Here is a 22,448-nt window from a genome sequence, read left to right as displayed (position 1 = left end):
CACTGCAACGAGTAGCTTCTCATTTTCTAAAGGCCAGAATACTCACTGCAACGAGTAGCTTCTCATTTTCTAAAGGCCGGAATACTCACTGCAACGAGTAGCTTCTCATTTTGTAAAGGCCGGAATACTCACTTCAACGAGTAGCTTCTCATTTTCTAAAGGCCGGAATACTCACTTCAACGAGTAGCTTCTCATTTTGTAAAGGCCGGAATACTCACTTCAACGAGTAGCTTCTCATTTCGTAAAGGCCGGAATACTCACTTCAACGAGTAGCTTCTCATTTCGTATTCCTCTGGCGCACGTTTTTGTCTTTGTGGTTGTTTGTCGAATTTGTTTTCCTAGTGAAGAAATACCAAGAGTTTAGTCAGTTCCAGGGGGAAATTATATGTACACTACCGTTCAAAAGTTTGGGGTCACTTAGAAATGTCCTTGTTTTTGAAACGTTGTGTTAGCTAATCCAAGTTAATAATTTTAAAAGGCTATTTAATCATTAGAAAACCCTTTTGCAATTATGTTAGCAAAGCTGAAAACTGTTGTGCTAATTAAACAAGCAATAAAACTGTCCTTCTTTAGACTTGTTGAATATGTGGAGCATCAACATTTGTGGGTTTGATTACAGGCTCAAAATGTCCAGAAACAAATAACTTTCAGAAACTTGTCAGTCTATTCTTGTTCTGAGAAATGAAGGCTATTCCATGGGAGAAATTGCCAAGAAACTGAAGATCTCATGCAACGCTATGTACTACTCCCTTCACAGAACAGCGCAAACAGAAATTGTTGTAAAACAGAAATACTTTATTTACATAAGTTTTCAAACCCTTTGCTATGAGTCTCGAAATTGAGCTCAGGTGCATCCTGTTTCCATTGATCATCCTTGATGTTTCTACAACTTGATTGGAGTCCACCTGTGGTAAATTAAATTGATTGGACATGATTTGGAAAGGTACACATCTGTCTATATAAGATCCCACAGTGCATGTCAGAGCAAAAACCAAGCCATGAGGTCGAAGGAATTGTCCTTAGAGCTCAGAGACAGGATTGTGTCGGCACAGATTTGGGAAGGGTTAAAAAAAAAAAAAGCATTGAAGGTCCCCAACAACACAGTGGCCTCCATCATTCTTAAATGGAAGACGTTTGGAATCATCAAGACTTCCTAGAGCTGGCCACTAGGCCAAACTGGGCAATCGGGGGAGAAGGGCCTTGGTCAGGGAGGTGACCAAGAACCCGATGTTCCTCCGCGGAGATGGGAGAACCTTCCAGAAGGACAGCCATGTCTGCAGCACTCCACCAATCAGGCCTTTATGGTAGAGTGGCCAGATGGAAGCCACTCCTCAGTAAAATGCACGACAGCCCGCTTGGTGTTTGCCAAGAGGCACCTAAAGGACTGACCATGAGAAACAAAATTCTCTGGTCTGATGTTAGATTGAACTCTTTGGCCTGAATGCCAAGCGTCACGTCTGGAGGAAACCTGGCACCATCCCTACGGTGATGTGGGTATGTTTTTCAGCGGCAGAGACTGGGAGACTAGTCAGGATCGAGGGAAAGATGAACGGAGCAAAGTACAGAGAGATCCTTGATGAAAACCTGCTCAGGATCTCAGACTGGGGGCAAAGGTTCACCTTCCAACAATACAACGACCCTAAGCACACAGCCAAGACAACACAGGAGTGGCTTCAGGACAAGTCTCTGAATATCCTTGAGTGGCCCAGACTTGAACCCGATAGAACATCTCTGTAGAGACCTAAACATAGCTGTGCAGCAACGCTCCCCATCCAACCTGACAGAGCTTGAGAGGATCTGCAGAGAAGAATGGGAGAAACTCCCCAAATACAGGTGTGCCAAGCTTGTAGCGTCATACCCAAGAAGACTCAAGGCTGTAATCGCTGCCACAATGTACTGAGTAAAGGGTCTGAATACCTATGTAAATGTGAAATTTCAATTGTTTTCTTGTTATACATTTGCAAAAATGTATAAAAAGCAGTTTTTGCTTCGTCATTATTGGGTATTGTGTGTAGATCAATTTTAGAATAAGGCTGTAATGTAGCAAAATGTGGAAAAAGTCAAGGGGTCTGAATACTTTCCGAATCTACTGAATGAATATTTTTTTTATTGTAGTCTCGAGAGAACAGAATATTTATTATACTTACGTTGGTGCGGCTGGCTCATCATCTTCGTCACGAGGGGAGAGAAGAGGGGAAAGAGCACAAAAACAATGGAATATTAGACAACATGGTGTCCAACACACTGCTCCCATATTTTCTTTCAAATGTTGATGCTGACATCTTAACTGTAATTAAATATCAAATGGATTCAATTAAATGAATGTTACATGACTAGCAGTTTAAAAGTTAGTCACGTCACATCACGTCAGTGTGAAGTATTGCAAATTTGCAACTGATGTTAACATTTTCAATGTTGCGGTTTTCTTCGAGTTCCCTTGTGGATCCCGCGGTATGGGTCTTTTGCATGGGTTGTTCCCAAGTTCCAGTTGTCATTACAGAATACCGAAGTTATAGGAATAAAGTGAACTTTTTGAAGTCTCCAGGTCTGCATTTTTAATTTTACAGTCTGACAATAAAAGCTCTGAGTTGTGAAAGCAGGCTTTCCGTGTACTTGAATGAGCAAAAAAATATGTTTTAGTAGAATAACGTTTTTAGTGTAGAGTTGAATTACACAGCAGCATGCAGTGTCAGTGGACATCATCGCACATTAGTGATTAGCTAGTTAGTACAGATAACCACTCTTTCAAGGTGCCACAGTGGCATGTTTTGACCACACATGAGAAAGAATGGGTCAGTATAGTATGAATGGAGAGTGAAAGTGTGTTCAGTAGCATGCAACCAGAGATCTGGGGCACGTATTCATAAACCATTTCAGAGTAGAAGTGCTGATGTAGGATCAGTTGAGCCTTTTAGATCATAATCCGTAAGATTATATAGAGAGGGGGACCTGATTCTAGATCAGCACTAAACTATGAGACGCTTTATGAATACGGGCCCAGAAAGCAGCAGCATGCCATTGGCAGTTAAATGGGGGTATGGTGGTCACAATGTGAGATGGGACAGCATGGCTGCCTGTGAGACAGTCTTGGGGACAGAGGGGGCACATCTGTTTGTGCGTGCCCAATCCCCACCTTTTTCCACCCTTACACTACCATCTGAGTTCACTTACAACTAGCCCCTGGGTGCAGAGTTATCCAGTCGGGCAAAGATAATGTTTAGAATATGTGATTCAAGTCATGAAATTGCAAACAAACAAAAACCCTGACTTTTACAGTGTGGAGAATATTAAGAGTATAGCCAGGGTAAGATCAATGTATTCAGCAAGTTTTTCTTGTATGCCAATGGGTTGATATGCTCTCCATTACGTTTTTACAGTTTAGTCATTTAGCAGACACGCTTATCCAGAGTGACTTTTCACCTAGTCGGCTCAGGGATTCGAACCAGCGACCTTTTGGTTAACGGCTCCACGCTCTTAAACGCTAGGCGACCTGCCGTCCTACATTTTGCATAATGTAATTTTTCCTGGTTGTTCCCTAATGATCCCACACAGTAAAAGAAAGTGGAACCCTCACAACAGGTTCTTTAAAAATGTATTTGCTCTCCAAAAAATCTCAACCTTTGCTTTGGGTCACTTGGCAGTGCATTATCAGTGCTGATACACAATTTAGCCATCATGAAGACAGAATTCATAATGTACACCTACATATAACAAAGCTCTTGGGGATAGAGGATACTGAAAGGAGATTGCAGAGCTGGCTATTAGCACAAGTGATGCAGTGTTCTGCATCTCTGATTCGCTTGATATGACCATGGCAGATAATCTACCTTCATCTACTCGTTGGGCAAACAAAATATCACGCTGTTGCCAACCCCATGTGCTACACCAAAGCAAGTTTCTCTCTCTCTCCCCCTCCTCCAGTACATAAAGCCTTGCCAAACTAGAGGCCTTGCCTACGGGTGCAGGAGATTGGTTGGTGTTTGTCAAAGCACTACACTGTCTTCACACTGTACACAAAGCCAATGCTTACTTTATTGGTGAATTTGCATAATTTCTGTTTAATAGTGTACTGCAGTGTAACAATATTTAATGCTGAAACCACCATGGGAAGGATTATACAGTGCATACACAATTCAGACTTCAGAAATAGGAGTATGCATAATTTATCTTTTTAATCTACTCAGTCTTTATTTTTTTATTTTTTTTAATGATCGCATCTACAGTATATCAGTGCCTTGGGGAACCTAGAGTGCATGCTATTTCTCCTCGTGTGTGGGGCGGTTTGAGTGATTTAACACTCCTATATAAGACAAGTGAAGAAGACTGGTATAAAATGTATACAGCTATAAACATAGTGCATTTCAGTAGGCTGATAGCAATTTATGTTTTAAACATCAGAGACCACCACCTATACAGGAGAAAACATGTCAAACTGCGTTGGCCCCTCTTAATGGAAATGAATACGAATGGAATAAATACAGAATTTCAACATATAAATTGTCTATACAAACGCCAAACAACTTGTAGTCAAATAATCTGATAAACGGGTGTTGACATGGTGGTCTGGATGGACTGTAGTAGAAACGGATCAAATAAGAAAATCATTCTCTGAAAACATGCAACATGCACTTACCAAATGTTTAGATAATGATGCCATTTGGAGAGAGGGGGAAAGAAGTCAGTAACCAATTAATTCATATCTTGCTGATATCCTGAATAGAGGTCGACCGATTAATCGGAATGGCCGATTTTAATTAGGGCCGATTTCAAGTTTTCATAACAATCGGTATTTTTGGCCACCGATTTGCTGATTATTATAAATTTTTTGTATAAATTATTATTTTTTTTTTCCCACCTTTTATTTAACTTGGCATGTCAGATTAAGAACACATTCTTATTTACAATGACGGCCTAGAAACGGGGGTTAACTGCCTTGTTCAGGGGGGATTCGTTTTTGCAACCTTCGGTTACCAGTCCAACGCTCTAACCACCTGCCTTACATTGCACTCCACAAGGATTAACAGGCTGATTACGCGAGGGCAGCAAGAAGCAAAGGTAAGTTGCTAGCTAGCATTAGACTTATAAAAAACGATCAATCTTAACATAATCACTAGTTAACTACACATGGTTGATGATATTACTAGTTTATCTAACGTGTCCTGCGTTGCATATGATCGATGCGGTGCCTGTTAATTTTCATTGAATCACAGCCTACTTCGACAAACGGGTGTTGATTTAACAAGCGCATTTGCGAAAAAAGTACTGTCATTGCACCAATGTACCTAACCATAAACATCAATGCCTAACAGGAATATTTAGACTTAGTCACCCGTTAGATAAAATACGGGACGGTTCCGTATGTCACTGAAAGAAAAAAACTTTTGTTTTCGAGATGATAGTTTCCAGATTCGACCATATTAATGACCCAAGGCTCGTATTTCTGTGTGTTTATTATATTATAATTAAGTCTATGATTTGATAGAGCAGTCTGACTGAGCAGTGGTAGGCAGCAGCAGGCTCGTAAGCATTCATTCAAACAGCCCTTCGCTGTGCTTCAAGCATTGCGCTGTTTATGACTTCAAGCCGGGTGGGTATAATTTGTGGAACGTTCCAACAGGAATCTATTCCAAAAACTTCGTAAATAACAAGGTTTCCAAAAAACAACGCATACAAAGTTATATAGCGGCAGAATAAGATACCGGGTCTATTTCATTGCGTTTTTCACTCATCACATTTATTCCGAAAAATGTCTGTCCTCACATGTCTGTTTGCCTATGGACAAACATTAAGAATAAGCTACGTGGTGAGTTGATGCCTATTCGGCAACTAGTTAGCTAGGTTTGTATGCGTTGCTACTTTGTATGCGTTGTTGGTTGGCAACCTTTTACTTTACGTTTTTTGGAACAGATTCCTGTTGGAACATTCCACAAATTATACCCACCCCTTCAAGCCTATCAACTCCCAAGATTAGGCTGGTGTAACCGATGTGAAATGGCTAGCTAGTTAGCCGGGTGCACGCTAATAGCGTTTCAAACGTCACTCGCTCTGAGACTTGGAGTAGTTGTTTCCCTTCCTCTGCATGGGTAACGCTGCTTCGAGGGTGGCTGTTGTCGATGTGTTCCTGGTTTGAGCCCAGGTAGGAACGAGGAGAGGGACGGAAGCTATACTGTTACACTGGCAATACTAAAGTGCCTATGAGAACATCCAATAGTCAAAGGTATATGAAATACAAATCGTATAGAGAGAAATAGTCCTATAATTCCTATAATAATAATATAATAACTACAACCTAAAACTTCTTACCTGGGAATATTGAAGACTCATGTTAAAAGGAACCACTAGCTTTCATATGTTCCCATGTTCTGAGCAAGGCACTTAAACATTAGCTTTCTTACATGGCACATATTGCACTTTTACTTTCTTTTCCAACACTTTGTTTTGCATTATTTAAACCAAATTGAACATGTTTCATTATTTATTTGAGGCTAAATTGATTTTATTGATGTATTATATTAAGTTAAAATAAGTGTTCATTCAGTATTGTTGTAATTGTCATTATAAAAAAAAAAATAGAAAAATAATCGTCCGATTAATCGGTAGCGGCTTTTTTTGGCCCTCCAATAATCGGTTTCGGCGTTGAAAAATCATAATCGGTCGACCTCTAATCCCGAATAAAGTTGATAGAACCATAGGTGGGTGAAGCCTCAACGGCCTTTTTGGCTTTGACGCTACACTCAAATGATTATGCCTTTGTTTGACTTTGACACTTTTAAATCTAGCTTTAACAGTTTATATTATTGTATGCTATCAAGTGGTTTTGTTATTAGAACAGATATTACTCTGTAAAAGTAGTAAATAGTTAGTAGTTACCAACATAGGCAACTTTGAGAATAACTTACCTGTGGGTGTGACGGGCTTTGATTGGAGTAGGGTAACAGGGATTTTCGATTCTCTACTTTAAGCCCTCAGCCATAGGCAGAACTTGTAGGACAAAGCCAAAATAACACATCAAACTTCCCCTGATTCCCTGTCTGAAATTATTGTCAATGAAATGAATTGATCAGTTCTCCAGATGGGTGATAAAATGGTCCCTGGTTATCATCATTAGCGAGACCGCAACGGCACTTAAACTCTTTCATTTAAAAGGTTAGCTGTGGACCCCCTCCTGGTTTACTAATGTGGAGCATCTCTAAAGGTCATATTATTATGCAGCTAATGTGTGGCGCTGCGCTGTGTGACAGCCAGCGGTGTCTCTGTCTCCCTTCTCAGTACTGACAGAGCATCCAGGGAGCGTGTCCCCCAACAGAGGTCAATTATTCACAGTGGGTCTCTGCTGCTACTGCTAACACAGCAGAGTCAGCGTCATGAATATTCAGCGCCGTGTTTATAGCCTCCGCAACATGTTCACTTGGTAACAGTGTAATAAATGTGTGTGGTGATGGTAGAGGAACCCTGTTTGAATTGGTTCTTGATGGCTGTTGAACTTCTAGCCGAGCGCAGCCCCATAATTGAATCATTGTTTAACTGGAGTGAGAATGTCTTTTGTATTGTTCCAGTAGTAGCAGCCTATTTCCTGGGTCATAATTCCCTCTTCCCCCCTGATTTTACCCCATGGCCACAAGCACTGCTTGAATCAGTACATAATCCCCTGCCGCTGTTAGCATGTTGCTCTCTTTCAGGTGAAATCGAGAACCCTTTTACATACTGTCCAGTCATTTCAATGACAGCATCCAGTAACGCTGCCAGTATAATAATCAACCAGGCCTGACGATGACAACATGGCGAGAGGTTGTCTGTCTCTCCAAAGACATACTAAATTTAATGTTGTCTTACCGTCCAACACATCGTCTGGCCTCTTGCGTTTTTCATACACTACGATGATGACCACCAGGATGATGATCTCCGCTAGCACCCCCAGGAAGGGCCAGAGGGGTGCCAGGTGGCTGCGCACCCGCAGGATGGACGACATGGACTTGGTGCCAATGTGGTTGGTAGCGTTGCACTGGTATTCACCAGGGTCCGAGGTGCGGTTCAGGTTGACGATGTTCAGCTCTGTGTAGTTGTCTTTGTTGGTGATGAAGAAGCGGCCAGAGGAGTTGTCGATTTCCTAGAGGAGGAGGGTAAATTAGCATATCAATTATTTCTATGTTACAGACAATGTTACGATCACATTCCAGACAGTGATCACAGTAGTTTAACACAGCGGTTCCCAAACTAGGGTCCATGCGGGGTCACCTGATATGAAAATGGGGTCATGGGAGAATAAAAAAATCCTGAAACAAAATGTACCAAAAAATATATGTATATTATAATATCATCTTTGTATCTCAAAATCATTGTAATGTAGTTAACCTTAATCTAAATGAAAAAGATTCTAATCTAAAATTCAACCAGATCATGGGAAAAGGCTGCACTTAACCGTTGCACTTGAATCATTCCCACGGTGAATGACTAGGCCCGCTATGCTATGAAACCACACACTATTGCAGAGACTTTGATATTACTGGCCGCAATTGATATGGTGAAAACAATGTGTGGGGAGGCAGAGGCACAGAAACTCACATCAATACCTTTGTCAGATAACACTGCTAAAGAATTTATGCTTTTGCTAGCCATTAAGAGAATACTGACTGGACAACTCAAACTCCCCAGCTAATGCTCTCTAAATGGACGCTAGCTGTGAGGGCCGAGATGGCCATGCATGAGTTTTGTTCGCTATACACGTCCGGGGATGCTATTCACAAGGACATATTGTTCTGTCTCACGATTTCCGAGCATGAAACAGCACAGAGCATGTCCAGTGTGCTGCATGGCTATATTGACGAAAAACAGATTCCATGGGATTGAATGGTGGGCTTTTGCACAGATGGGGCTCCATCTATGGCGGGACGGAGGGCAGGCCTCTGCACTCTAGTTATGAATGTGTCTCCCTCTGCCATATGGATGCATTGTATGATACACTGAGAGCAACTGGCGGCAAAAGAGCTGAGCACAGAACTCTGAGATATAATGCAGCAGGTAACTTTGATTGTAAACTATACTGAACAAACATAAACACAACATGCAACAATTTCAACAATTTGACTGAGTTACAGTTCATATAAGGAAATCGGTCAATTGAATCTATGGATTTCACATGACTGGGCAGGGGTGCAGCTATGGCTGGGCATAGGCCCACCCACTGGGGAGCCAGGCCCAGCCAATCAGAATACGTTTTTTCCCCACAAAAGGGCTTTATTACAGACAGAAATACTCCTCAGTTTCATCAGCTGTCTGGGGGGCTGGTCTCCAGAAGACCCCACAGGTGAAGAAGCTGGATGTGGAGGTCCTGGGTTGGCATGGTTACATATGGTATGCGGTTGTGAGGCCGGTTGGACGTACTGCCAAATTCTCTAAAACGACATTGGAGGCAGCTTTTGGTAGAGAAATGAACATTAAATTCTCTGGCAACAGCTCTGGTGGACATTCCTGCAGTCAGTGTAACCGGTGTGAAATGGCTAGCTAATTAGTGGGGTGTGCGCTAATAGCGTTTCACTTGCTCTGAGACTTGAAGTAGTTGTTTCCCTTGCTCTGCAAGGACCGCGGCTTTTGTGGAGCGATAGGTAACGATGCTTCAAGGGTGACTGTTGTTGATGTGTGCACAGGGTCCCTGGTTCAAGCCCAGGTAGGGGTGAGGAGAGGGACGGAAGCAAAACTGTTACCTTGATGCTGTTTACCCGGATCACTGGTTGCTGCGGAGGAGGGCAAAAGGGGTGAGTTAGCGGGGTGCGCGCTAATAGCGTTTCAATCGGTGACGTCACTTGCTCTGAGACTTGTAGTTGTTTCCCTTGCTCTGCAAGGGCCGCGAATTTTGTGGAGTGATAGGTAACGATGCTACGTGGGTGGCAGTTGTTGATGTGTGCAGAGGGTCCCTGGTTCAAGCCCAGGTAGGGGCGAGGAGAGGGACGGAAGCAACACTGTCACTGTACATCAGCATGCCAATTGTACACTCCCTCAAAACATGAGACATCTGTGGCATGTTGTGTGACAAAACTGCACATTTTAGAGTGGCCTTTTATTGTCCCCAGCACAAGGTGCACCTGTGTATTGATATGCCACACCTGATTATCTCTACATTTGAGAGAAATAAGCTTTTTGTGCGTATGGACATTTTCTTGGGTCTTTTATTTCAGCTCATGAAACATGGGACCAACACTTTACATGTTGCATTTATATTTTTGTTCAGTATACATCAAACCACATCCACTGCGCGCACACCTGTTCACTAAACTATGTGGAGATATGGGATCAGAGCATGACGGTTCTATTTCACACGAAGCTTGGTGGTTGAACTTTTCTTTTGCATTGAGAGAACAGTTGTCATTCACACAAAAAAACAGACTTGGTTGACTTTGTGTAATGAAAAGAAAATGTGTCTCCTTGCCTATGTAACAGACGTATTTGGGAAACTGACCGAACTGAACGCAAGCATGCAGGGGAAATACAAAATCCTTCTACAGATGAGTGACCGAATCAGTGGATTCAGAGGAAACAATTCTTATTGGAGAGAGAGAGAGTCTTTCAAACGCAAACCATGCCTCCTTCCCTTCGCTGTGCATGTGTCTAACAGAAAACAGCATCAGTAAGTGTCCCACATGAGTGATGACTAGTCACCTCCAACGCTTGGAAGAGCACTTTCGGACCTACTTCCTAATCCGTTTGACTGTGATTCTGGCTCAGTTGACATGCCGGTGTGAAATCGAACAGCTGATCGAGCTGTCATGTGACCGAATACATTCACGGTCACTAAGGAGGAGTTTTGGTTTCTTACTCAAAGGGAATAATACTCTGCCGTCTCCCCTGAGCATTAATGCCGCGTTCAAGACAACTGGGAACTCGGGGAGAAAAAACCGAGCTCCGACTGGGAAAAATCATTTTGAACGGTCATCCAACTCAGAATTCGAACTCGGGCCTCTTTCTTGAGCTCCGACTTTCCGACCTGAAGATCACTGACGTCATGATTTGACCTCGTATTTTTCAGAGTTCCCAGTTGATTTGAAAGCACCATCAGTGCTCTCATCTGCATTAAAACCAAATATCGATCCAGGTTGGATGTGACAGCAGAGATGAGGTGCACACTGTCGACCACGCCCCCTGACTTTGAGAAGCTCCGACACAACATTCATCAAGCACACCCATCTCATTAGTGGTGCTAAGATAAGTTACATTATGTCAGACTAATTTGCAATTGATTGTCATAGCCCCGCATTAAAAGTATGTGATGGTGAGTTGAGAAGACAATCAGAACAACTGTTAGAATGTTTTTCAATTGACTGCCAAAGCCCCAAATAAAAAAGTTAACATTGGCTGTTAATTACATAATTATTTTCACATGGTTGGGATCGCGAACATTTTCAGATATCAAAATGGGGTTGTGGGCTAAGAAAGTTTGGGAACCCCTGATCTAGCATGAGTTATATAGAGCCAAGTAAGAGGACACGTACCATGTAGTTTGAGCCATCCAGTTTACGCCACGTCCACACGGGAAAGGGGTAGCCCACAGACTTACAGTACAACAGAGCACTCTGTCCCTCGTTCTTATTGTCACTGCGCTTATGGCCCGTGATCTCAGGTGCCGCTAAAACAAGGGGAAAAGGGAGTGAAATGCATTTGAATAAAAATTCAAACATTTTATGCAAGACGTTCTATGTTTGTGTCAAAGGTGTTCCTCATCGGCTTCTCTAAATAACAAGACGTCAGATGATATAGTCAAGTCTGTCGGGACCCATTTTGATTATGGTAACTAACATTAAGATGTACATGAAAGTGATGGTAAATTAAGAAAGGATTTGGGGAATTGTTCCGTGATTTAGCTGTGAGGCACTGACTTTCCTGGAGATGGACTTACACTGGAATCAGTGCTTTATCACCACAGTGATCGAGGCAGGGACACATTTAGCTGTTTTATTCAATTGCCAAGTTTCTTTAAAAGGTAGAGCTCATGGTTTGCTGTGGCTTACTTCCAAGTATGTCCTTTGAAGGTGTAGGCCTACATATCTTGCAGAGTTTCAGTTCATAGTCAAAAAATGACTGAGACTTTCTCAAAGGTGAGATTCTCCAACCCAGCGACACCCTGGGTTTTCAGACAGAATCCTCTGTTTAACACGGCTCTGGAGCCGGGAGACAACTGCCACAGTCTTTTGCTAATCCTTGAAATTACGGTAATTCCTTCCATGCAATTAAGCAGGATCAGGGGAGAGGCTGGCCTGGTGCTGCAGCGTCTTCTGCAGCGCGGCGGCGGCCGTTGTCATGGAGGATGATTGAGCAGCAGTTGCTTGAGCTCAAAGTGACATCATCCTTCCTACTGTAACTATGGTGCACACGTGCTCTCTGGCTAGTGGGGGAGGGGCCACGTTTATCTCTGTCTTCGTTATCCCCAGCTCACTTCCACTGTGACTGACTGACAGCATGGAGACTGACTGCCCTCTGAGGGGTGCCAAAACAGGCAGAAATCTTCCATTTAACACCCCCGGCAGCTTGTGTGATTACTGATTTACAGTGCTGCTGTGTGGATGTGTCTGTCTGCCTGTGTGTCAGAAATATATAAAGAAAGAGACAACTTCTGGTGGTCTATCTGGAAGAGGCGATTAGGCAGTCCGATTTCTATTTACTGTTTTTGATACCTCCCATCTCTCCACTGAATTTAAATAGCATTTGAGCTCAAATGTGATGATCGTGTGGAGTGGAACTAACAAAGTTGCATTATTTTCCAGAGAACGCATAGAGCCCCGAGTTGATTATCCCTTGCATACCATGGCTATAATCTAATACATTTACTGCTAGAAATGTGTTAATTTGCAGGTAGAAATGTGTTCAACATCCACTGAAACAGCTAGCAAGTTTACTAACCAAACCATCAGTGGTAGCTTACTATTATGAAAATCGAGTTAAACGATGCCAATAATGTTTTCAATTAGACTTTTGCTTTCAAAAGCACCTCAAACATAGAACATGGAAGAACTCTAGCCATTGAATTCTACCGTACAAATATACTGTACTTTATATAGAAATAATGCATGCTCTAGAATGCCCTTCAAGCCAATCAGATACAAGTATTCCACAATGTAATGGTATAAAGAATTATATGACACATTATCCTGTGGGCCTGTACTGTGCGTTTGACAAAAAAATTGTAATTTGAAAGAAATCTAGATCTGCAAAATTCATCAGAAATTTGATTCAATCAACAGGGCGTGTGGAAATATCTCTTTAAAAAATGCGTAGATAGCACACAACATAATCATATATATAAAAATACGAAGGATAATTGGGATGCGCAAAATATGCATGCTCAGGACAGCGGCTTACTGTATCATCGTGGATAACAAAGTCCTGCCATTACAAATGGCTGGGAGCGGATTCTGAACCTTAATCCCACACCACCATCACACAAGCCTCCATCTGTTGCCTTGCTCTGAGCTGAGAGCTGGAGAGATGGGAGCGCCAAGGACACTGCAGCCGGAGGGAGCTGGGGGGAGCTCAGCTGCCAGGAGCATAGAGCACACAGGCTCGGCCCCTCTACCATGCTTAATGTATGGGACCTGGTGGTACGACTGAGTATGGGTTTAATGGTATGGGACTCAGTGCCCTTGTATAAGGCAGGGCAAGACTAATCGGATGCAGTTGGTCACAACTATCATGTATTTCTGCTTAGAATGATCATTCTCTGTAGCTTTTATTGAGTCTATTCCTCAATCGGTCCTTAACTGTAACAATTAACACGAAAGCCTGCAAATGTATCTAAATCTAAATCTATCTCAAAAACGATTGTCGTGTCTATGCTTCCTCCAAACCAAGACATTAGCATCCCAAATACGACTAACAGCATCTATCGACAATTCAGTTAATACTCCCAGATAGTAAACATAATGTTGAGAGGCAGTGCTGCCATGGTGTTTGTATGTCCAGGAAACGGTGTGTTATACAGGCTCTGACAGCCAGGGGCAGCAAGCCTGCCTGCCTGCCTCTCTCCCTTCACACGGCCCTAGGGTCAGGACGCTGAGGTTTGATTGGAGATGAGGCCTGTCATCTCTCAGGCTGGAGGAAGCAGCAGAGCTGCAGAGCATACACGGTCATCACACACGTTACGCAACCAACCTACCACACAGGCAGCTAGCGCTTAATACAGCCACGGCAGGCATAACAGTCAATGGCAAGCTCACTATGCACAACCATAGCAATGTCACAGCAAATTGGCTTAACACTGTACGTGTAGGCAAGCTTCTCTAGAACAGGGTTTTGCAAGTCCTTTCTCACCCAGAGTAAAATCCCTTATTCCACTTGAAGGGTGAGCTGTCAACGTCTATCTCGCTATGGTTTTAGTTCTTCTATAAGCGTCTTTCACGTCAATGAATGATCCTAACAATTCTGAATATGTGCTTTCAAATGTGAAACGATGTTATCCAACATATACGGTACAGAATAAGCCACATTATTTGACACATTATCACTAATTATCGTCATGGTTACCCTTAAAAATATAACAAATATGACACAAATACGAAACCCTTGGTCCTGCGCCAATTACATGTGGTAACTGTTGCAAAATGACTGATAATCGTAATAATAATCTGGCTAATAAAAATAAATCAAGTAAATCACTGTTAGACCAGTGTCTACAGAGGAGACAGTAGGCTGAAGGAAGGCGTGTCTGTGTGAATCGAGTGTACAGAGAGAGCAGAGAAGACAGGACTCTGTCCCTCCCTTCAGCTGGCCGGTCCTGCCCAGTCCTCTCAGTGAGTGACAGCAGCCTCCAGAGGCCAGCCTGTCAACAACACAACACATCACCAGACCAACATCTCAACGTCTGTCACTGGAAGGGGATCTGTTCACAGGAAGTAGCTCTAGATTGTGTTATCCATCAGATCCCTCATAGGAGAACTGTATCTCTCTCTTAGGTATGGCAGAGAGTCAAATGAAAGTGACAGTATTGATTCATTATAAAAATCAACCGAGTATCTGTCATTTGTTTATACCGTGAGTGAGATCAGGTGGTCGGAGAGTCTTACCTTTTACCTCAATAGTGGCGTTGGCGTTGGGAGCCATTTCAAACGTGTAAACACACATGTACTCCCCTGCGTCGTCTGACCTTGGTTTTTTGATTCTGCAACAAACCACAAAATATCAGTTACTCCATAACTTGAGCTCAGTCAAAAATAAGTTTCTCTTATTCTGTTGTCTATCACTGTACATCACCCAATGATGCATCACCCAATGATGCATCACCCAATGATGCATGTTGTGTGGAAGTCCTTAGCGTTCATTGTTAGCACTGTGCTGTGTTTTAGGCAGCCAGGAGAGAGAGGGGAGGTTAGCACGGGGTTGTCTGTTCTGGGGTCAGCCTTTAGTAGAGTACTGAGATGTAATGTGACAGAAAAGGAGCTGCCCAGCGGTCTCCTCATGTAGCCGTCCTCGCCTGGCTGGGGAGAGTCTGGGAGACGTCTATGGGGGTGTTGTGCAGTACAGGGGCTGGTTGCTCTGATCTAAGCTCAGAGGCTGCTCTGATGGCTATGCCCTGCGAGGGATGGCGCTGCCCAACAACTGTTTTCACTAAAGGACTTGTCAACATGGCTCTTATTTGCATCTCAGGGTGATTGGTCTTAGTGTTGATAGTCTGTGTGACAATTAGAAAGGCTTTGTTGAATGCTCTAGTAAGAGAGCTACAGAATAAGTAAGGACTCACATGTACTCTGTGTGCTTCTGCTCGTTCCGTGTGTCTGCGATCTCCACTCCATTCTTCATCCAGAAGCTCTCTTGTTGGCCTTCGTGGGCGTTGGTCAGGTTACACTGCAGGGTGACAGGGGGCCCTTTGGTTTCCGAGGGCAGGATGATCTGATCTGACGCATTGATCTTGGGCTCTGAAACACACAGAGAGACAGCAACCCCTTATCATTGAACTGGGGCTCAACACTATAGCAGAACTGTAACTGTACTGACAGACTGAGTGGGAGACGTGCGTGGGAGTTGGGGCTGGAACAGAAGACAACACACATACATAAAGATAAACACAACATGGAGCGGCAGCAAAATACTTGCAACACTAAACCCTGTATCTGTCTTTGGTTCTGTTGTTACCGTACAATAGATGGACTTAAAAAAAACTTAAAATATTCTCACAAAATGTAGTCTGTAAAAGTAAAATGATGAATAGTCTCAGACCTAGTACCTCTGTTGTTCCGGCACCCATTTTGAGATGATAGATAGTCATAATGACACTATATTTACATTTTAGCAGCCGCTCTTATCCAGAGCAACTTACAGGTGCAAATAAGGCACAGACAGATTTTTCAACAAGTCGTTTTAGGGATTTGGGTTACTGGCCCAACACGCTTACCCGCTAGACTACCTGGAGTCGTGGAAGTAATGATCTTTAAGGTGATGACCAGCACCAAAGCATCTTTGGTTTGGAACCACTGGCTCTTGATAACTTCCTGAACCTAACTGTATTATCATTATGCCTAATCCATACAGTAGCATTCAATTTGATATTGACAGCAACAAGGTTCTTTAAACAGTACAAATTGATTCAGGAAGGCACTTGGATATGAAAAGAGTGATGTAACCTTGAAATTATCATGAGATTATACAAATGAGGTTGAATGTATAAAGGAAATTTGAACAACATACATGTTTTCAGTCCAATGACTGACTTCCAAATAATTGCTGTCCAGAACAAGGAAGTGAATAAGGTATAATCTTCAGCAAACCTATTGGGTGGAAGAAAAAATCAATAGCTAAACAGAAGAGGACAAAGTATATGATCGTGGCAAACAAAAATGAGCTGAACAACAGCTTGACTACTGCTGCAGTACACTATAACAACCACTAGCTCTTTACTAGTATGATCATTTAGTGTATTTGTTAACAGAGCAACCAACCCAAGGGTCCATTTCTCAAGGACATAGAGGGAGACTCAAGCAGGATGTGTCATCAGAGAGCGCAGGCAGGCAGCCTTGGGTAGTGAGGAAGCTCCCCTCACTTCCTCCCTCCCCCACGGTGGGCCAGCCTTGGCAACCACGCAACCCGGTCTAGAGGAGGGAGGAGAAGGGGGAGGAGCATAATAATCTTACTATTGGCTGCTACTACAAACCTCCTAGTAGAGGAGAGGAGGGGAGGGGAGGGGAAGTCTCTGGGCCCTGGCTAGTGACTTATATTAGCATTCATGGCAGCACCTACTCCTGCAGTTCTCTATACCCAATAGCTAGAGGGAAATCTCTCCCTATTGCTCTCCTTCTTTCTTTTCCCCTCTCTCTATCTGTCACTCTATTGCTCTCTCTCCCCCTCCCTCTCTCTCTCACTCTATTGCTCTCTCCCTATCTCTCGCTCTCTTTCTCTCTCTCCCTCTATTGCTCTCTCTCCCTCTATTGCTCTCTCTCTCGCGCTCTCTCGCTCTCTCTCTCTGTCTCCCCTCCTCTCTCTCTCAGAACCCCTATACAGGCCTCTCATCCCACATAGTGTGGCATCCTGGGAATATACACAGAAATAGTTCATTCAAGAAATTTGCATTAGGCATTAAAAGCACATTGTTTTCCATGGGAGGTTTCCTCAGCTCAGAAGAAGGTCATTTGTAGGACACCTGCTCAAAAAGAGAATGAATCAGTGATGTCATGCAGAGCACACAGGCACTGACCCACGTGGCCACCTCTGTGTCTAGGATTGTAAAAGCATCATTACATTGACACTGTTACCCCCTCATAACAGTGTAGTACATTTTATTCCATTATGACCTGCATACAGTCCTAGTGGATTGTGCCAGTAATGTCTATTTCTTGCTGACAGAAGGAGGATGTTTGCCCACTTGATTGGTATGTTGAGCCAAACCCCCCTCCCCCGCATTCAACAGAGCAGCTATCAGCTAGAACACAACACAGGTTGGGAGGGGATCTAAACCAATTCACACTGAGGCCTGTATAGATGAGTTCATTTAGTGCAATTAAATACACTGTTGATTAAATTGTTACCTAAGTTAAGGAGTTTATTACAAATGTAGTAACAATATTAAGGTAATTTTTTTTTTAAACGGCCTTGACGTTGTGCATAGACCTTGAGATTCATTCCAATCACAAATTAAGCGGTTAAAAACAATACAAGCACATATTTGAAAACATTCCCGAAGAACTATACGTTATCGTCTCCTTTGGTTCAGTGTGTATAGCCTGTTATATACATGTTATATACTCATATTATTACATGTCTATAACAAGAACGTTGACACTCAGTAATGACAGAATATATTGGATGACAAAAGGTCTGACTCAATTATTAGAACACATACAGATTCTTTTGGAATGAATGTGTCTTTTTAAATAAGAATACATTGAATTGACCAATTTCATGTTAATTTGATGACGGAAACATTTCTACCACCAGTAAACTCAGATATCTACTGTAGGCCGACTGTACACGTCTCAAGCCAGCTGGTGGAGTGAAGTATAATGGGTGTGAGATTAGGAGAGTGTGCAAAAGCAGCCCTTGCAGTCAGATAGTAGTCCAACAGCTGTACTACAGACAGTTCAGTAGCTAATGCTCAGGAGAGGAAGGAGCTGACTCCTGTAGTAAACCTCTGAGTGTTTCTGGCTGCATGGCTGTGACTAACAACATTCCACATCTCTCTGTGCTCCAATGGGCTGGGCACTCACTGGATCATCTGCTCATTTAAAGGGTCCAGTTGACATTCAGTGTGTTTGAATGTTTGTATGCAATACAGCAGAGAGGGGAGAGAATATAATGTCATTACTGATTCATGCTCAAACACTTAATAATGGCTAAGAAGGTACAAGGTCATACAGTACACAGGCGAGTCCAGAGAGAGACTGTCTGCTGCAGCAATGAAACCAGCTCTCTCAAATCTAGAAAGGAAAAAATACATTTAAGAAAGTCACTGTTTTCTGTCCATTATTGGATTAGGGTGAGTCATGAGTTTAAAACAAGGGCACGCTTTACACCTGGACAGCTCCCTCCTTGTCTTCTTACGTCCCATCTACCCCTTCCCCACTAAAATAAGCGGCACAACTTCAAAGCGCAGCGATGCCTAGAGTACATGGTGCAGACAGGGCAGAATTACACCGGGCTTTGAAGTAAATAAAACAACCCACGCAACAGAAAAACACAAATCACAAAAGAAATACAGAAATAAATGGGTGAAATTAGGATTTGTTTGAGAATAGGGAAAGAAACAGGACAACTGTCGGAGGAGGACACATGAGACAGAGGAGAGGGCCAGAACGGCCAGGATGGGCTGTATGTGGAGAATGAGAGGTTGGTGTGGGAGGAAAGAGGTAGTATTTGGACAGAGACTGGGGAGGTTTCTGGGTTTGTGGTGATCTACAACAAAATGCTCAGGGCTTTGGGAGAAGCAGGAAATCTACAGAATTCTGAGAATTGTGTCAAGATAGAAGATGGCGCCGAAGAACATGGCTGACATTTTACATTCTCCCAACCAATTGTGCTATTTTGTTAGTTTTTTTGCATTTTGAGTAACTTATTTTTGAACTTACTTTGTACATAATGTTGCTGCTACCGTCTCTTATGACCGAAAATAACTTCTGGACATCAGAACAGCGATTACTCACCGCGGACTGGAAGAAACCTTTTCCTTTAACGAGTTTGACAAGAAGGATATACTGCTTTCACTGGAACAGGCCCAGATCCCCGTAATTTGCTTGAAGAAAAGACACAGGAAAAGGGGCTGCAGATCGGGCTGCCTTCTGAGAATCCGCAGGCAAGAGAGTAAACTCCCACTGCCATCCGTTCTTCTTGCTAAAGTGCAATCATTGGAAAATAAAATTGATGACCTACGATTAAGATTATCCTACCAACGGGACATTAAAAACTCTAATATCTTATGTTTCACCGAGACGTGGTTGAACGATGATACAGATTATATAGACCTGGGGGGGTTTTCCATTCACCGGCAGAACAGATAAGCTACGTCTGGTAAGACGAGGGGTAGGGGTGTGTGTCTATTTGTCAATAACAGCTGGTGCACAATGTCTAATATTAAAAAACTCTCGAGGTATTTCTTGCCTGAGGTAGAGTACCTTATGATAAGCTGTAGACCACACTATCTACCAAGAGAGTTCTCATCTATATTATTCGTAGCCGTCTATTTACCACCACAGAACGAAGCTGGCACTAAGACCGCTCTCAACCAACTCTATAAGGCTATAAACAAACAAGAAAATGCTCACCCAGAAGCGGCGCTCCTAGTGGCCGGGGACTTTAATGCAGGCAAACTTAAATCAGTTTTACCAAATTTGTACCTGTATGTCACATATACAACCAGAGGGAAAAAAATCCTAGACCACCTGTACTCCACACACAGAGATGCATACAAAGCTCTCCCCCGCCCTCCACTTGGCAAATCTGACCATATTTCTATCCTCCTGATTCCTGCTTACAAGCAAAAACTAAAGCAGGAAGTACCAGTGACTCGCTCAATACGGAAGTGGTCAGATGACGCGGATGCTACACTACAGGACTGTTTTGCTAGCACAAACTGGAATATGTTTTGGGATTCATCCAATGGCATTGAGGAGTATACCACCTCAGTCGTCCACTCCATCAATAAGTGCATCGACGACGTCGTCCCCACAGTGACCATACGTACATATCCCAACCAGAAGCCATGGATTACAGGCAACATCCGCATCGAGCTAAAGGCTAGAGCTGCCGCTTTCAAGGAGTGAGAGACTAATCCGGACACTTAGAAGAAATCCCGCTATGCTCTCAGACGAACCATCAAACAGGCAAAGCGTCAATACAGGATTAAGATTGAATCCTACTACACCGGCTCTGATGCTCGTCGGATGTGGCAGGGCTTGAAAACTATTATGGACTACAAAGGGAAACCCAGACACGAGCTGCCCAGTGGCGCGAGCCTACCAGACAAGCTAATGCCTTTTATGCTCGCTTCAAGGCAAGCAACACTGAAGCATGCACGAGAGCACCATCTGTTCTGAATGACTGTGTGATAACGCTCTCGGTAGCCGATGTGAACAAAACCTTTAAACAGGTCTGATGGGCCAGACGGAATACCAGGACGTGTACTCAAAGCATGCGTGGTCCAACTGTCAAGTGACTTCACTGACATTTTCAACCTCTCCCTGACCAAGTCTGTAATACCTACATGTTTCAAGCAGACCACCATAGTCCCTGTGCTCAAGGAAGTGAAGGTAATCTACCTAAATGATTACCTCCCTGTAGCACTCACGTCGGGAATCCATGAAGTGCTTTGAAAGGCTCACATCAACAGCATCCTCCCGGACACCCTAGACCCACTCCAATTCTCATACAAAGATCATCACTAATTTAAGGACACTGAGACTAAACACCTTCCTCTGCAACTGGATCCTTCTTGATGGGCCGCCCCCAGGTGGTAAGGGGAGGCAACAACACGTCTGCCACGCTGATCCTTAACACTAGGGCCCCTCAGGGGTGTGTACTTATTCCCCTCCGGTACTTCCTGTTCGCCCTTGACTGCGAGGCCAAACATGACTCCAACACCATCATTAAGTTTGCTGACGACACAACAGTGGTAGGCCTGATCACCGACAACGATAAGACGGCCTATAGGAAGGAGGTCAGAGAACTGGCAGTGTGGTGCCAGGACAACAACCTCTCCCTTAATGTGAGCAAGACAAAGGAGCTGATCGTGGACTATAGGAAAAGGCGGGCCGAACAGGCCCCCATTTAACATCGACGGGGCTGTAGTGGAGTGGGTCGAGAGTTTCAAGTTCCTTGGTGTCTACATCACCAACGAACTATCATGGTCCAGACAGTCGTGAAGAGGGCACGGCAAAACCTTTTCCTCTTCAGGAGACTGAAAAGATTTGGCATGGGTCCCCAGATCCTCAAAAGGTTCTACAGCTGCACCATCGAGAGCATCCTGACCAGTTGCATCACCGCCTGGTATGGCAACTGCTCTGCATCTGACCGTAAGGCGCTACAGAGGGTAATGCGTACGGCCCAGTACATCACTGGAGCCAAACTTCCTGCCATCCAGGACCTATATAATAGTCGGTGTCAGAGGAAAGCCCATAAAATTGTCAGAGACTCCAGTCCCCCAAGTTATAGACTGTTTTCTCTGCTACCGCATGGCAAGTGGTACCGGAGCGCCAAGTCTAGTACCAAGAGGCTCCTTAACAGCTTCTACACCCAAGCCATAAGACTGCTGAACAATTAATAACATCGCCACCGGACTATTTACATTTGCCCCCTCCCCTCCCTTTTGTACACTGCTGCTACTCGTTGTTTATTATCTATGCATAGTCACTTCACCCCTACCTACATGTACAAATGACCTCAACTAACCTGTACCCCCGCATACTGACTCGGCACCGGTATCCCCTGTATATAGCCTCGTTATTCTTATAGTGTTACTTTTTTATTATTATCTTTAACTTTAGTCT

The 22,448-nt window shown here is 43.4% G+C and overlaps 1 protein-coding gene across 4 annotated transcripts in view; it reads right to left on the bottom strand.

The window, feature by feature from the left end:
* nptn (neuroplastin) overlaps positions 1–22,448 on the bottom strand; it is a 38,859-nt gene that overhangs the window by 1,209 nt on the left and 15,202 nt on the right. For 2 of the 4 annotated variants that reach the window (XM_014126628.2, NM_001140571.1), the window contains 6 exon segments: positions 15,722–15,896; positions 15,048–15,142; positions 11,484–11,617; positions 7,834–8,107; positions 2,148–2,169; positions 262–338 (listed from right to left, as the gene is read on the bottom strand). In XM_014126628.2, coding sequence (XP_013982103.1) covers positions 278–338; positions 2,148–2,169; positions 7,834–8,107; positions 11,484–11,617; positions 15,048–15,142; positions 15,722–15,896 — 761 coding nt within the window. In that variant the 3' untranslated portion in view covers positions 262–277. 4 annotated transcript variants of the gene reach the window in all.

This window comes from Salmo salar, chromosome ssa11, assembly GCF_905237065.1.
Source record: "Salmo salar chromosome ssa11, Ssal_v3.1, whole genome shotgun sequence".
Classification (NCBI taxonomy): Eukaryota; Metazoa; Chordata; class Actinopteri; order Salmoniformes; family Salmonidae; genus Salmo; species Salmo salar.
Note: the sequence above shows the minus strand (reverse complement) of the source record. Positions and strands in the feature narration are given on the sequence as shown.